Here is a 16,638-nt window from a genome sequence, read left to right on the forward strand (position 1 = left end):
CCCTGGGTTACTGGTGCACCTAAGTCCTGGGGAGCGGGTGCTGCCCTGGTGCTGCCCTGGGTTACTGGTGCACTAAGTCCTGGGGAGCGGGTGCTGCCCTGGTTATTGGTGCACCTAAGTCCTGGAGAGTAGGTGCTGCCCTGGTGCTGCCCTGGGTTACTGGTGCACCTAAGTCCTGGGGAGCGGGTGCTGCCCTGGTGCTGCCCTGGGTTACTGGTGCGCCTAAGTCCTGGGGAGCGGTGCTTCTGCAGCGATGTGGCTATGGAAAAGGAAGTACAGCCACTGATGAAGTGCCAAGGAGGACAGGGCCTTGGTTAGGGAAAGCTGCCTTCAAAGACTCCTTGGGAAGGTGAGAGGGGAAGGACAGTAGGCGTCCTGGGCCCTCTGAGGCCTCCATGCTGCCTCCACTGTAGCTCTGGTGACCCCCCAGGCATCTCTGGGCCCAGGCCCAAGTGGGTTTCTGCTGTGCTGCAATCCTGGCTCCCAAGTCCCCCTGTACTTTCTGAGTTCCTTGCAGGGGCCTGGATTCAGCCAGCCCTTCCCCAGGATCATTAACATAGCTTCTGTTCTTAATTACAGACTTCCTTCCTGGCCCAGCATTTAAAAAACAAATGTACCATCTTTACCATATTTAAGTGTGCAGTTCAGTGGTGTTAATTACTTTCACATTCTTGTGAAACCATCACCACCATCTATGTCCAGAACTTCCTCACTGTCCCAACCTGAGATTTGTCCCCATCAGCCACTGACTCCCCACACCCTCTCCCCAGCCCCTGACCCCACCATTCTGCTTTCTGTGCCCACAGAGCTGGCTCTTCCAGGGACTGTAGAGTTGGCTTGTTCCTCTCAGCATGAAGCCTACAAGGATCATCCGTGTTGTAGTGCACGTCAGAATCTCCTTCATTCTGAGGCTGATAATATTCCCTAGTACAGACAGCCCACATTTTCTTATCTATTCTCCTGTAAAGGACACCTAGGAGGCTCTGCCCTTTGGCTGTGGTGGAGAGTGCTGCTGCGAAGACAGGTGTCAGATGTCTGTCTGAGTCCCTGCTTGCAATTCTTTGGGGCATGAACCTGGGGATGTGGTTGCTAGAGGTCAGGCTCTCTGACAAGCCTGTCTTTATTAGGGCTTGGGTTACAGTCTGAGCCCAGCACCCCTAAAGGGATGCTCAGAGCGACTTTACAAAGCATTCAATGAATGAGGTGAATGAATGAATCTAATCTCCAAGATTCTCACAGGACCAAATAAGATAATTAAAAATGCATTTCAAGAACATTTGTCACTAACAATATCAGTTCCACAAACACAGACTGTGTGTGTGATGAGATGGAGAAAATTTTATCTGGAGAATTCTTTTTTTTTTTTTTTTTTTGGCAGTTTTTTAGCTGGGGCTGGGTTTGAACCCACCACCTCTGGCATATGGGGCCGGTGCCCTACTCCTTTGAGTCACAGGTGCCACCCTGGAGAATTCTTTTAAGAGAGAAGAAACACTTTGATAAATTGCTTATAGGAGAGTAAGATCCCTAAAGGAGTTTGAAGCAACAAAAATGGCTAAATTCCTGAGGCAATAGCAGTTTCCATGTGTCCTGGGAGAGGGAGAAGGACAGAAGAGAGCAGGAGAATAGGACAGCAGTGACAGTGGGTGACACGTGGGTGCTACTGTGGGCCAGGAATGGCCTTCTGGCTACTCCTCATGACGCCTACCCTGCAGAGGATAGAACTGAGACCCAGGCTTCTAAGTAGACCAACCAGAGCTCATCTGGGCTGAGTCTCCCAACCATGACCTTCCAGCACCAAGCTCTATGGGGAGGAGTAGGCACAGAGCAGATTCCTCGGGGCTGGGCCTCCCTGGAGGATCCCAGAGCTTCAGTGACAGCTTCCAAGCTCTGGAATCTTAGCTGAGTGGCAGTGAGGAAGGAAGGAATGAACTGGAAGTTCAGGTTGGTGTGGAATGAAGCAAATATCATGGGTGGAGCTAGAAGCCGTTGGGCAGGACTGTGAGGCTCAGGCTAGGGGAGGTCTGCTGTGTCTTGCAGCCTGGGAGCTGCACTAAGGGTAGAGGCCTGGTCCTGCACTACTTACCCAGGATGTCTGCTTAGGGTTTACTTATGTACCAAACAGGATTTGTAGAGAAACTGCTGTGAACCAGACACCGTTCCAGGGCCCTGGACCAGACCTCTACCCTCATTGAGCTCATAGGTTGGGGGCAGCCAAGTAGTGGAGAGACAGCACATCAGTGCAGTTGCAAGAGGGTATACACAAGCCTTCCAAACAGGTGGTCAGGGAAGACTTCTTGAAGAAAGCAAGGTCTGAGTTAAAATGCAAGGGGTGAGTAGAGTCGGGAAGGAGAAGAGGTCAGGGAAAATCATCTCTAGCGAAAACACAGAATATTGAGAGATACAGAGTCCAGAGAGAACACATGTTATTTTAGAAGACTTAATCCCCTGCCCCCTGGGGTGGGCAGGGGATCCCACACCCCATTTTGTACTTCTGTGAGTGGCCATCCCAGTGAGGCTAGCCTGGCTCCCCTGGGCAGCTCCCTTGTCTGGATGGCTCACCTGGGATGCCTGATCAGCCTGCTTGACCCAGGAGATGGGCTCACTGGACTGGGTGCCCCTCAGCCTAGAGTCCCTGGGGCCAGCTGGTGGGACCCAGGAGCCTGCACTGAACATCCTCCTGCTTCCCCACCCCCACCCCAGCTTCTGTGCCCCTTCTACCTCAACCCTCAAGGCCTTTGTCCCCACTCAACTGTCCCTCAGTGTGGCACATGTGATTTTCGGTGTCCATGTTGCCATCTTCACTAAGACATGAGCCTCTCAACGGGAACACTCACGCCCATCATTCCTGCACCCTTAGTGCCACCCACCCGAGTGCCTGGCTTGGCTGGAGGCACTGGATGTGTCTGGAATGGAATTAACTTTCTGGAGGAAGAAGAAAGTGGGGTGTTTTCCCCACTTTCCCAGTCACTAGAGAATGTCAGAAACCAAAATATTCCCTTTTGATTGCAAGTTAAATGTGGTGGCTTTAGTGTATGTAGGAAAGGGACAGAAGTTTATAGATAATCTGTTTCAGAGAACCACATTGGTTGTTTAATATTAGTCTCAGTGCCTTCTATTTTCTGGGTTTCTAGACCTAATTTCTTCATCCACTGATACTTGCTGGGAGACTCTATGACTTCCTCGATTATGGACTCGCTTAAGTGAGCCCATTTGTAATAATATGTGTAATTACATCAAGATGTGTAACACGACAGACACGAAACCAGCACGAAACTGGTAATGTGTCGAGAAACGCATGGGTTGCATTGAACAGTGAATCACAGTTTGCATGTTTTATTAAGGAAAAATAACCTTTCATTTTTTTTTTATTTCGCACAGCAAGAGAAGTTGTTGGATTAAAATTATCCCCGTGGATTTCCCTTTCTTATACAATAGTGGCCTAATTTAACAGATGTCAAGGTGAGGAAAGAGGCACTTGGTGTGTTTATGTGGCCCGGTTGGCACATGCTCAGGGTGACATCTTTGTGGTGGGTCAGCACCTCACCTGGGGATAGGGGAGACACATCTATATGAGTGTCCCCATCTGGGGGTCTCTCTCTAGAGCCCTTCCTCTCTCAGGCTTAGCAGGGTCCGAGTTTTCCTTGACTGAATTTCACCCCTCTCTGAAACGCAGTGGCGAGGCAAGTGTGGAAGGACTCCTGAACCAGCTCGTGCTGGACCACCTACAGCTGGCTCCGCTGCAGTGGGGTGAGTAGCTGCTGCCGCTCACCCGGTCTGGGTGAACAGGCTCCATTTCTCACAATGTGCAAGCATGTGCTCGAGGGGTATGTGGTTAAATGCCCCAGATGGAGCGTGTTAAAAAGGTCATCATGGAAAACTTTGAGAGAGGGAACTCAGCACACCACAGTACTGCCTGTGCTCACAGCTGTGTGCATTACCAAGCTGGGCAGCTTGGCACACAGTGCTGCCGGTCAGCTCTGTCAGCCTGAACTCACGGGAGGGCTCACTGCCTGCACAGCCCTGTGTGTTCCAGCTACACCTGGACCTCTGGGGGCTATATAGTTGGCCATGTTCCAAAATGGCCAGTGACCTTGTCTGGCAAGGTGTGTGTTCTGGGAATGTTTCTGGAACTTAGAGGAGTTTTGCGTGGTGGAAGAGAGCAGAGTAAAGGTACTTCCTTGCTTTTCTACTCATCGGGACTGGACTTTGAGAGCTTTTCATTCTGATGGTATGGGAAAGTGTGTGTTTGGTACACACCTCAACTCAACGAGGTTGAGGGACCCCAAACAGCCCATATTGTCTCACATTCAGGATGACCATTTGAATGTTTGCTTCCTTTTACAGCTAGGAGCTTTTACCCTGGTCTGTGCCTTGCTAAACTGCACTCAAAAATATTTTGCTGAGAAACAAACAGTATTTCTATAGAAGTGAGAGTCATTATTCTTAGAAAATTATTTCATTAGATAATCTATTTTGGATCAACTGCAAATAATTGGTTACAAACATATATATCCTCTTTCTTCCTCTTTACCCAAGAGATCATTTTGAATGAGTATTTCCTCTTTGATCTAAGATCCAGTTAATTAATAAGCTTGACTCACCTGCCCTTTTGCATGCTAGAGACATGTGGAAATTATCCCGGCAGCTTGAAGAAAAAACAAGCCTTTCTCTTTGGACCCCATCATTCCTCTTTATCCTTCAGACCTGCTTCCTGCAGAGGTGGCCTCATCTGTGCTGGCCACTGGCTTCTCATAGGTGAAAGCCAAGAAAGCCAGGTAGCTGTGGCATCTGTGACTGCTGTGCATTTAATACTTGGCCGGGGGGGGGGGGTCTCTTTCTGTGGCATCCTCACAGGCCTCCCCTGAGTGGAAGGAAGGGCTTGGTGTTTCTGTAGAGGTTTCCATAGTTGGTCCTTTGGAGACATCTCTGTCACCCAGACACTTCTCTAGGTTGCAATGTCCTATCTCCTGATTACCTGGGCATAGTCAACTGCTTTCACCAGGTTTAGGCAGCTGGAAAGAGTCAGATAACTGTACCATCCTGGCCATGGGGCTGCAACAGATCCCAATTAACTAGTCCTAACTTAATCCATAGCCATAGGAGGTTCCTGGCATATAAGCAGGACTTTCATGGAGAACATGAGCAAATGGGAGGTCACGGGCAGGACAGGGTTTGGGCCCAAGAGGAAAGAGCAGGGTGAATTGGGGTGGGGAGGTGGGCAGCACATGGGCCCCAGGGTCAGTAGCCCCAACCCCTGGCAAGGTCTACAAGCTGGCTTAGGGCCTTAGGTGAGGAATGACCAATGGGCACCAATGAGCAGAACCCTGGGGAGAAGTTTGGGCAGTAGCAGGTGGCAGGAGAAAGGCCTTCTCCCTTCCACTGCTCTTCCAGTTGGCAGGACAGGCTGCCGAGGATGCCCTTCCGAGAGCAGGGCCAGTTCTTGGTGCTGTTCTAGGTAACCCTGAGGAAGATGAGAGTCCTGAGACTGGATAGATGCAGGGCAGAGGAGAGGAGGGAGCTTGGCTTGTTGAGCATCTCCTCTGGCATTTTCCATGAGAGATGCCATTGACTCCCTGCCATGGTCCCGGAACCGAGGGTTTCACCACTCGTGGAGAGGCTACCCTGGCACACCCGGCTGTGTTACTCCACTTCTGTTTCTTGCTCTACTTTTTGTCCCCTTTGTATTATTTCATTTTCTGTTGCTTATAACAGAATACCTACAACTGGGTAATTTACAAAGAAAATAAATTTATTTCTTACAGTAATAGAGGCTGAGAAGTCCCAGATTGAAGGGCTACATCTGAGTTCTCCTTGCCGGTGGGGGCTTTCTGCAGGGCCCTGAGGCACTGCAGGGTATCATAAGGTGAGGGGCCGAGCGTTCTCACCTGCCAGCTCAGGTCTCTCTTCCTCTTATTAAGAAGCTACCAGTCCCCTCAGTGATGACCCATTAGTCTATAGTCAGGGAGACTCTTCATGAGGACAGAGCCCTCCTGACTGCTTAAAGGTCCACTTCTCAGCTCTGCACATTGGGAATTAAGTTTCAGCGTGAGTTTTATAGGGAACATTCTAGCTTGGCACCCTTTTGTCATAGAGAAGTTCAGGGAGTACTTTCGGAAAGGTCATCTTGTATCAGGCCTTTCCCAATCAGGCAGCCGTGGGTTCTCAGCTGTCTCGTATGTTGGCTTCATAACCTCCGGCAAGTCATCAACCTCTCTAGCTCCACTTTCCTTATTTATGGACTGAGATGGCAATGCCTGTCCTGTGAAGTACTGTGGGGAGAAGTTTGGGCAGTGCCGGGCTGGAGGGAGAAAGGCAGAGTGAGGCGCCATCAGTTGGGTGCTCAGTATAGTCTCTACATCCCTGGTCCATTGCTTCCCCAAATCTCCTACCCCCCTCCCACCTCCTGAGCTAGTTCTCCTTCCACACAGGAAACGCAGCCAGCTGTGAAATGAAGCACCCTCGGGTACCCACACCCTCAGTGCAGGGTGTGGGGTGACATTCCACTGATGTTACTCCCCTCACTTCAGTGCAGCCTGAGGGAGAAGGTGGGGACGGGTAAGAGAGCACAGCCAGTGGTTCCACCTGCATCCTTACTTGAAAGCAAGGGCCTTTGTCAGGCCTCCCTCAGTTCCCCCCACCCCGGTGTATCATGCACTGTTGGTGAAGTCAGATGAAACTGGTTCAAGTTTGGGGTTTGCCACATGTTGTGAGTTGGGGGTCATTCTGGGCGGACTGTGGCATGTCTGTGAACCTCCATTTCCCCATCACAAGCTGGCACGGACCTCTCCTGTAGCGCCTCAGTTTTGCTCTGAGGGCAGAATCAAAGCGAAAGGACATTTGTAAATGTGTCTGAAAACTGTAAGTCCCTCCTGGCTGAAGAGCAAAGGTTTATTACAATCACTTACGTTTTAAAAGCTACACAGTCTTTCAGACAGATATTTTTGTTATTCTAGGAGCCACATATCTGAGCCCTGCTATGATGAAATTGGAGTGGGACGCTTTGTGAATTTAGGCTGTTCATCCTGGCACCCTGCCCCAGGGATGGGGCCCCAGGAGGACTCCTTTCTGATAGCTGTAAAATCCTGGGACACCTTCAGAGGGGGCTCAGGGAGCTGCCCGGGGAGTAGCTCTCCCTAGCAGTCTGGGGGAGGGCCTGTGAGGATAGTGGGCTGGTGGACATTGTTTATGATGGTTACAGTTTTCCTGCTACCAGTGAATTGGAGTTGACCCGAGAGTTGCCCTCATTACTCTCTCTTGTCCTTGGAGAGTTTGAGAAGGTGGTCTTGGGGTCTCCTGTGCATGGCAGAGAGAGATGGTCAGCACTTTGGATGCCAGCTCTTTTCTTCCTGATACAGAAAGGTCAGAGAGCTTTCACGGTTGTGTTTGAGATGCTGCACATTGGAAATTGAGGACAATTTCCAGATGTGGCTTGGCTTCTTCTTGGTGAGGCCAGAGAAGATCACTAGTTTGCAGGGCCCAGTAACTCTCCCTTCACTGGGGTGCTGGGTGGCTCAGAGGGCGTCGGGGAGGGGGAATTACCCACCACATATGAGATGCTCCACAACTCATGTCGGGTGGATGGATTCTTTGAACTGTGATGCTATGGACAGTGCAACAGTATTTTTGTTATATTCTTAAGATTTGAGTAGAAGATTCACTGGCTCTAAAGTAAGCTGGGTTCCCCCAAAAGGCTAATGAAACTAAGCAAAGGGTGTCTTACTGCATCTTGTTGGTCAGAAGAAATCGTTCCCCAGAGAAGGAGCAGTCCCCCAGCTGAGCCTGTGGAGGGTCTCTCTGGCCAGAGACGACTGGGCCCTGGGGCAGGACGGCTCCTGCTGCTGCCTTGCTTTCCTCACAGGGCTTTGCTTCTTCTGTTTGGCAGTGGATACTGTTGAGTCAGTTGGGCACATTTCATGGGGATGCCAGTATGTTAGCAGATAATTCAAATATTAAAAATTTTACTCTGGAGAACAGGCACCCTTGCTCCATGACTCATAGTTCAGGCCCTTGGGATACAGAAAAATAAGCCCAACACAGACCCTGTGGAATGATAGTGGCTGTGAAGCCCCACAGCCCTGCTTCTGGTCTTGACTGCTGTATTTTGCCAAGTTGCTATGTGCCTTGAGTGTTACTTATGCTCTGAACTGTGGTCCTCTCTGGGAAGTGTCGTGACACAGCTATCTCATAGGGTGTTTGGAAGAATTAAAGAGACTCACACAGACAGACCTGTCCCTTGCCATGGAACTAGTGCTTACAGATAGAGCTTTCTTTGTCTCTATTTTTTTTTCTCTCTCTTTCTCTCTATTTATTCCCTTAAGGAGCTCCTAGGAGCTTTTCTAGGAGAAAAGATTTATCTCAAATAAGAACAACATCAACAGTACTGTGGGTGCTCAGTGAGACCCCAGTGGCAGAGCGGCCCAGTCCTGTCAGCAGGAGCCCTTCAGAGGAGGGAAGTCACCTCGAGGTGGGTGGGATGCTCAGCAGGACTTGCTCAGAGTGGACCATGTGGGAAGGGCCAGGTCAGGAAGCTAGATGGTAGCCTAGTGAGGCTGCAGACCAGAGAAAGTGAGTTCTGTCTGCCACCCTCACTGTTGAGCATACCCTGCGTGGTGGTGCAGGGTCTCCATCCCTGGCTCTGGCACTGGCACTGCCCCCTCCCACCACCCTTGTCACTTGTGCTGTAGATCCTCTGTTGTGGGCTCACTGGTTTCTAGTCCCCAGCCAGGGCTTTGGCCTCCCTCATCCCCCACTTACCTGACTTAGGCTCCCCTAATGATTCTACCAGGGCCCCCCAGAGGATGAACTCAAGTGCCCCCATGGCCCAAAGGAGTTCAGATCCCAGAGGCTGCCTGCCTCTGGCTGGGCCCTTTTGCCCCAGAAGGACTGTCTTGAGCTTATAGCCACTGTGTGTTTGGCCCGGCCCACTGATGGCTCTGACTCAGAGCAGGCTCATGTGGTCATGTCAAAAAGAAAAAGTTTGTTATTTTATAGTAACCATTTTGCAAGTACATATCAGCTGCTGGGCAAGGTGTGAAGACTTTGTGCTGTTACTTGGAGCCCAAATCCCCCACATTCCCAGCCTCTCCTGCTACTCAGTAAGGACGACCTGGCAGCCCGCACAGCAGGAGACATAGGCCCAGGTATGAGCATTATTCCTTCACTTTAGAACTCTGACCTTTCTGCTAGATCACAGCCTGAAAGTAATATATTCTCACTGTAGAAGCTGAGAGAAAATCAGAAAATTTAGACAGAGAAAAACTAGCCTTTTCCTCTCCCACAAACAACCCCTACTTCAATGCTGTGCGCCCCAAGTCTTTTTGCTCTCCCCCAGTTTTAATATTGTTCCTAGAGATGACCAGACAGTATTTGCATGTCTGCATCCCTTTTTATACTTGATAAAACATAAACATTTCCCATGTTATAAATATGTCTTACACATACTGTTAAAGGCTGAACTATACTTCATTCTTCTAGTGGATAGAGGATAATTTAATACTTGTTCTATTGTTGAGTATGTCAATTGTCCCCAAATGTTTCCAAGTATAAGTTATATGCAGTGGTTTGTACAGAGCTTTTTCTGTGTTTGGGGCGTTATTTCCTTAGCATGGATTCTCAGAAGTTATTAATTTTTTATGGGATCTTGGCAGAGAGCAGCGCCATCAACTTTTACTATGTGATGACAGCAGCTGCATAGCCTGGATGGGCAGAGCGTGAGTGCTAAGACCGGGATTTCTGTGTTGGCTCTGCTCTGCCCCAGGCTGAATCCTGACATAGGCTAGTGGTCAACTCTCAGAGTCTCAGTTTCCTCTTTGTAAAATGGAGATGCTGAGGCACCAAATCCTTGGTGATGGATGAAGAAATGCTGTTGTCCCAGCAGAGAGCATGTTTCTCAGGCTCACAGAGGCAGGTATGGCCCTTGGAGGCTGTTTTGTGGGTGCTGGAGCTAGACTGTGTGGGAAGTGGGGGCTGCCAGGGTAGAGAGGAAGAAGCTGAGATTGTAGGGCATGAACCCAGGGCTGGGAGTGTTCCTGCAGGGGACCTGATGGCAAAAGGCACACAGGGCAGGGCTGGCTGGGATCTGGGCCAGCACAGGACAGGGTGCTGAATCCTCACATCTCAGTCTGTGAACGGCCCTGGGAATGTGGGTACTGGTCCAATACTCCAGGCAAGAAGAGGGATGCAGGGTGGGCTCTGTGCCTGCTGGAGAAATCAGTGTGCTTCCTGACTGTCTATTCTGAGGACCAGCTTCCAGGCGTTTCCATAGACACCCGGTCACGGTGAATAATGGGGCTAAGTGTTCGCCACACGGATTTGAATGTCCCACTGCTGTGCCACCCTCCACCTTCCTCTTCAACTGATAACACTTTTCTCTTTTTGCACCTTCCGTCTCCTTAGACACATCAATGATGGGCCTGTGAAGGTTTTCATAGACATCCAGTGAATACAGAGCAGGTCTCCGCTGCATTATGGAGTGGACATTTTCAGTACACATTTTCCAAATAATCACCACACTAATCCTACTTGTGAGCTTGCGTTCTGAGTGGTAACGTGGAGGGAGCTCTTAGAGGCATGATGCTAATAGCAATGTGGAAATCAGAGTGGTGTCCTGGACACTGTATAAGGGACACTTCACACCTGGTCTTGAGAGGCTGTGGCTCCATCACATTTGGAGGACAGACTCAGGGTCCAGACTGTTGATAAGCAATTTGTCTGACCCACACTTATCTGTTAGGTCATAATTATTATCCCCTTTTTGCAAATTGAGAAGCAGACTCGGGGAGTTTTTGATTGATAGAGTTATTGATTCATCCAGTAAATCCCTACTGATCAACTACTGTGAGCCAGGCACTGGGCCTGCCTTTCATCTCGGGATTCAGACTCCAGCAAAGTTAAGATTTAACAGTACCCCTGGCCGCTGTGGCATTTGATGAGCTGGTGTGCTCCCAGTGCCTTCTGGCTCCTTAGGCCAGGACAGGCCATCTGCAGGAGAGCAGAGGTATAGTGTGAGTGCTCTGGCAGCACAGTGGCCTACAGCTGTTGGGAAGGTGGAAAACAGCTCAGGAGAGAAGTCTTTAATCTCCACAGAGTGGCAGGTCCAAGATTATCCATCCTGCTAAGCCAAGAGCTAGTAAGAATTTGCTACCAAGAACATGCTGTCTGCCCACCCAAAGTGGGCCCGGGCACCCAGGCTGTAGAAACCTGAGCTGCAAAGCAAGAAGCTGCTCCAAATGAAGACTTTCACCAGGAATCAACAGAGCTGCCTTCACTGAGAAGCGGCGATGGCGGGATCAGCGTTGGTGTTTAATGGAAGTTATGCACAGTCCCCCCCACCCCCGCCCAAGATAGATGCTCTTATTTTACAGAGGGGGACTTGAAAATTAGAACAATCATTTGACGATCACCAGCAAGTGTCAGAGTGCCCAGCAATTCTAGGCTGACGCTAAGGGTAGATTTTTTTCTCTCCACTTCCCTCTCCCGGGGGAAGACTCAGCACAGAAGTGGACAGCCCTCCCCCACTGCAGGGCAACCCTGGAGAGCCCACATACTATTTTCTTGATGTATTTATTTTGCAAAGAAAAGCCACGCACAAACACGCTTTGGAATTAGATGGTGCGAAAGGTTATGTAGTAACGAGGTCTCCCTCCTGGCCCAGTCCCCTGCGCAGGCTGCGCCTCCTCTCCCGGCCCCGTCCGCAGCACATGCACGCTCTGTTCTCCCACGTCCCGTTTCCACTTGGTGGCACGTCCTGAGTATCCGTCTATCTCAGTCCCCATCCACTCTGTGAAGAGCTGCCTCATTCTTTCTAGGGTGGCGTGAGATGTATCTCCATTTGTTTACTCTTTACCTCTTGATAGACTCTTAGGTTGTTTCCAATATTTTGCTGTTATAAACATTGTTGCAATAAATACTCTTGTAAATATGTCATTCCTCACACCGGTGAGTCACACTGTAGGGTATTTATTTCAAATTGAGTAATCTTAAAAAATACCTTCTGCTTTTGTATCCTACTTAAAAAGATCTTCCTAATTTAGATTATTAAAAAAAAAATTATTGCATGTTTTTTCCTAATACTTTCATGGGCTTATTTGTTTTAACATGTAAATAATTTATTTATCGGGAATTTAATAAGATGTAAGTGAGTCATGGGTCCACCCTTTCCTTTTCCAGAAAGCTACCCAATTGTCACTTAATAAATTGATAATATACTTTTCCACTAAAAAGCAGTATCACTTTCCTCGTATGTTTAGAGGGATTTGGGGACTGATCTGTCTGTGATTATTGGAGACTTATAGCATAGTATACTGTAATATCTTCTATGGAGCGTCCTCCTTCACTGCCAATTTCTTTTTTTCTTTTGGACCTTCTTAATTTGTTTATTTATGTTTTTAAAAACCCTGAAAATTTCCCATCTTATCCATTTTAAAGGGCACAGCCCAGTGGTGCTAGCTATGTTTGTCTTATTATGCAGTAAGCTCTAGAAATTCTCCTAGGGCAAAACTGAAACTCCCTGCCCATTGAATAGCACTACTCATATTGATTATTTATTTTTACATAATTTCAGAAAGCTTGCCTAACATTTAAAAAAAACAAAAAAATCTTCTCAGGTGTTCAGCTGACTCTACCTGAGATTATCTCCCCATCCTTGTTTTTTTGTGTGTGTATAATTTTACTCCTCTCTTGATTTTCTTGATTAAGCTGGCAAACTGATGATCTACTTTATTAATTAATCCTGTATCCTTTCTCTTTACTAATTCAGTAATTGTTGCTTCTGTCTTAATTAGTTTCTTATTTCTACTTTACTTGCACTTTTTGTAAATTTTTGGTCCTTGCCTATAAGTTGGGTACCTAATACATTTATTTGGAATTACTTATGATTATTTAAGGCCACGAATTTTCCTGTGGTCACATGCTTTAACTCTACTGCATGTTCTAAAATTCAATGTTTTTATGTTTGAAATTTTTTTAAGCATTCTGCAATTTTAAATTATGTTTCACCTCTGTCCCAAGAGTTGTTTAAAAGAAAGTTTTTAAAAAGTGTATCTTCCTGTGGTAGTTTTAAAATTTTGTTTTGCTTTCTGCTTTTGTTGTTGCTTTATGATGTAGTGGCATTATAATCAGTTTAGTGTTACTTTCACCTCTTGGAATATACTGAGATTTCTTTGTGCTAAAGTTTTTTTGGGGACTACCACATGAACAAATTTAAAAAAGATATATTCCTTGTTTTTAGTGCATTGTATTGAAAATGTATCCATTGGCTCTTCTTTATTGATTATATGGGATAGGTTTTTACTATCCTTAATTATTTGATATATCATGAGCTTTGAGAGGTGAATTATAATTAATACTTATGTGAGTCTGTTTCACCACAAATGAGCTTTCTGTCCATTGATGTATGTGTCCCATAATATCTGTGGCATGAATATTGATTTTTGGTGTGGAGATATTAATAATTATTATAATTTTGTCATGCCCTTTGTCATTTATCATTTTGTTATAACTTCTGTCTCCTTTCATGTTTTTGCCCTTATTTCAACCTTGTCTGATATAACTCCTGCCTCTGCTTTCTTTTTGTTTGGTTGGTCTACCTTTGCCTATTTATTTTAAACCTTTGAGAAAATCTGGTTCTCTTGGGTGAAGCACTGACTTTCTCTTTGTGATGCAACTTGAAATTTTTTTCATTACGACTGAGGTAACCATGTACATGCTATGCTGGGTATGTTTGGTCTCAGTTATGTCATACACTCTGTCTTGCTTTTTGTTCATAGCTTTCCTCTTTGCCTCCGGGATCTGTATTTCCATGATTTTATCTGATAATTCTTCTTTTTCCTTTCTCATCTTTCCTTCTACTTCTCATCGGACCTCTCTCCATCCCTCCTTGTGAGTTGAGTTCTTACTTGCTCTATTTTTTGTCACAATCCTTATAATTCTCTGAAATTTCATTATTTTTGCAGAATTATTTCTCATTTGTCTCTCCACCTCCATCATAGTATAAGCCCCAAGCAGGACAGATTTTTCCCTCTGCTGTATTTCAGAACCTAGAACTATCACTGGAGCATTTAATTCATGCTTAATAAAAACTTGTGGAAGAAGTGAATCGTGTGGCCTTGACAGCACATCTCTGAAGCTGGCAGTGCCGCTCCTGTGCGTAGGGGAGAGGGGATGCCCCTGAAGAGTGTGCATGGTTGTCATTCAGCCTGGAACATGAGGGCTGCAACATAGTCACCCTGATTTCAAAGTCCACGCCTTTTCCATTCTATCACACATCCCAGAATCATATGAAGAGCTATTTGCCTCCAGCTGACTTCCAAACAGATATTCCATTTCATCCTTTAAGAAGAAAGAAGTAAAGTGCCGCTGTTACACACCCATGTATGGAGGAGTGGGAAGCACAGTGGTGAGGATGGTTTCTCCCCGCTCCATGTTGGAGCACCTGATTCACCTCATGTCCTGTCACTTCTAAAGTCTCCGATGCTCAATTCCTATAGACAAGGACATTCTCATGTTTAACCACCATACAGCCACCAAAATCAGGAAACTAACATTAATCCATCACAACCATCTAATGTGGAGACCCCATTCAACTTTTGCCAGTAGTCCCAATAGTGTCTATACCTAAAGGACCCAGGTTTCCTGCAGAATTACTTTTTCATTTAGTTGTTATATCTTTAGTCTCCTTTGGTTTGGAATAGTTCTTCAATCGTTTTTGACTTTTATCACTTTGACAATTTTAAGGTATCACCAGCTGGCGATTGTATAGAAAGTCCCTTAATTTGGATGTGTCTGAGGCATCCTCATGATTCCGTTCAGTTTCACGCACCTGGGCAGGAACATCGCAGAGGGGAGGCTGTGTCCTCCTCTCTGCCCCTCTCTGGTGGCCCATGCTTTCCATTATCAATTGTCCATTATCAATGATGGCCATTTGGTCATTTGATTAAAGTGATATTTGCCTTTCTCTACTATGAAGTTATTTTTTTCTCTTTGTTATTAATAATTTCTAAGTATTTTTTAGGAATGTGCTTTGAAACTATGTAAATATCCAGTTCCTCAGCAAACATTTTCTTTCACTTATTTATATTTGTATGGGTTCATTATTTCCCATTTTATTCACTGGGTTAAAATCTGAATCTCTTGTTACTTTGATGCTCACATTGCCCCATTGGGACCAGCAGGTTCTCCTTCTGGCTACATCTGGACCTCCTGACTATCTAATTCCTTAAGCACATCCTGGCTTTCTGGTACAAGATACTCCAGGTTCATTTTATACTTCAGCCCAGGCATCATTTATTTCTCCCAAGGAGTTTTGGTTCCCTATAGTAAAAACTGATATTTAGAAACCAAGATCCAGACTTCAGGGTGGTCATTCCTGCTGGGGTGTTGCTGTGTCCTTCTCTTCGCATCTGTCTGGTGGCCCATGTTTTCTAGTTGTTCGTTATCAAAGACAGTCATTTGATTATTTGATCAAGGTGGTATTTGCCTTTCTCTCCTGCTCCCAAGGCTTCTCAGAGGGTAGAGCCAGGAAATAGACATGCACACATTCAGTATGTATCGGCACTGGTGGCCACAGGTCCCCACTGTCCCCTCTAATTCCTGCCCACGCTGCGTGCTTCCTTCTGGTCTGCTCTTTCTCGTCATGTGTCTCACACTTCCTCAGAATTGAGGGCTCAGCTTTCATTCTCTTTCATGCTATAATCACTGATTTGTAAGTCCTCCTCAATGCGACCAATCTTGCATCTCCACTGGGGGTTCTCACCAAGGGGATGTACCCTACATGAACCTCTGGTTCCTGTCTCCCTGTCCCATCTGCGCCCTCTGTGTGGACACCCTCCTCCCTAGCTGGGCTCTGGTGCCCCACATGGGGCAGCCCCTGCATGGGGCAGCTCCTGCATGGGGCAGCTCTTCTCTGAGAACCCATGGGGACAGCTCTAGTTGTGTTGAGGATGACGATGCTGCTTTGGCAGGGCTCCTTGAGTGTTCCCTCTGCTGCCACCTAATCAGAGTGAAATCAAGAGCGCTCAGACTGCTGGTTGACTCAGTGCTAATTAGTGCAGAGTGCACCATGCCAGGTCTCAGTGGGCTGGTTCCACAGTTTCACGTGAGTTCCCAGCAGAATTTACAGATGTGTTTCCTGCATAGCTCGTGTCACCACTCGTGGACCTGTGGACATTCATTCCCAGCACCTGGGGACACTTTCCCCTGGCTTCTGCTCACAGTGGTGCAGTTGAATGGCTGTCAGCACAAAGCCCCTTCATTCCAGCAGCATAGGCAGGCACAGAGCTAGTACATGGCCGGTGCCCATCCAAGTCTGAGGCCCTTTCTATGTGATGAGACTTCACCTCCAGGATCAGGCATACAGCCCTGAGGGTGCTGCTGGGAACGTCAGCTCTGGAGACACTGTCACCTTGCTCTCTACAGGTCCAGGGTGGTGGACTCTGGGGCTCTGCAGTCGCCTGGTCAGGACGTCACAGAGCCAGCATTTGAATCAGTGCCTGTCTAGTGTCGTCCATAGGGCTGGGCCCGTATCTCATTGTCCTAGGTGTATTCCACCCCTTAGATTAGAAATTCAAGTGAATTTCAAGATACATGGCATGCTAAAATAAGTGACAGAGATTTCAATCTTTCTCCAATTTTCTATCGTTT

General features: G+C 47.3%; 1 protein-coding gene across 1 annotated transcript in view; it reads left to right on the forward strand.

The window, feature by feature from the left end:
- The window catches only part of TRAPPC9 (trafficking protein particle complex 9), a 727,753-nt gene that overhangs the window by 580,663 nt on the left and 130,452 nt on the right, over nucleotides 1-16,638 (forward strand). The window contains exon 21 of the mRNA XM_003792853.3: nucleotides 3,657-3,747. Coding sequence (XP_003792901.2) covers nucleotides 3,657-3,747 — 91 coding nt within the window. The remainder of the gene's footprint in view (nucleotides 1-3,656; nucleotides 3,748-16,638) is intronic.

This window comes from Otolemur garnettii, unplaced genomic scaffold, assembly GCF_000181295.1.
Source record: "Otolemur garnettii isolate 467f Iridium unplaced genomic scaffold, OtoGar3 scaffold00062, whole genome shotgun sequence".
Taxonomy (NCBI): domain Eukaryota; kingdom Metazoa; phylum Chordata; class Mammalia; order Primates; family Galagidae; genus Otolemur; species Otolemur garnettii.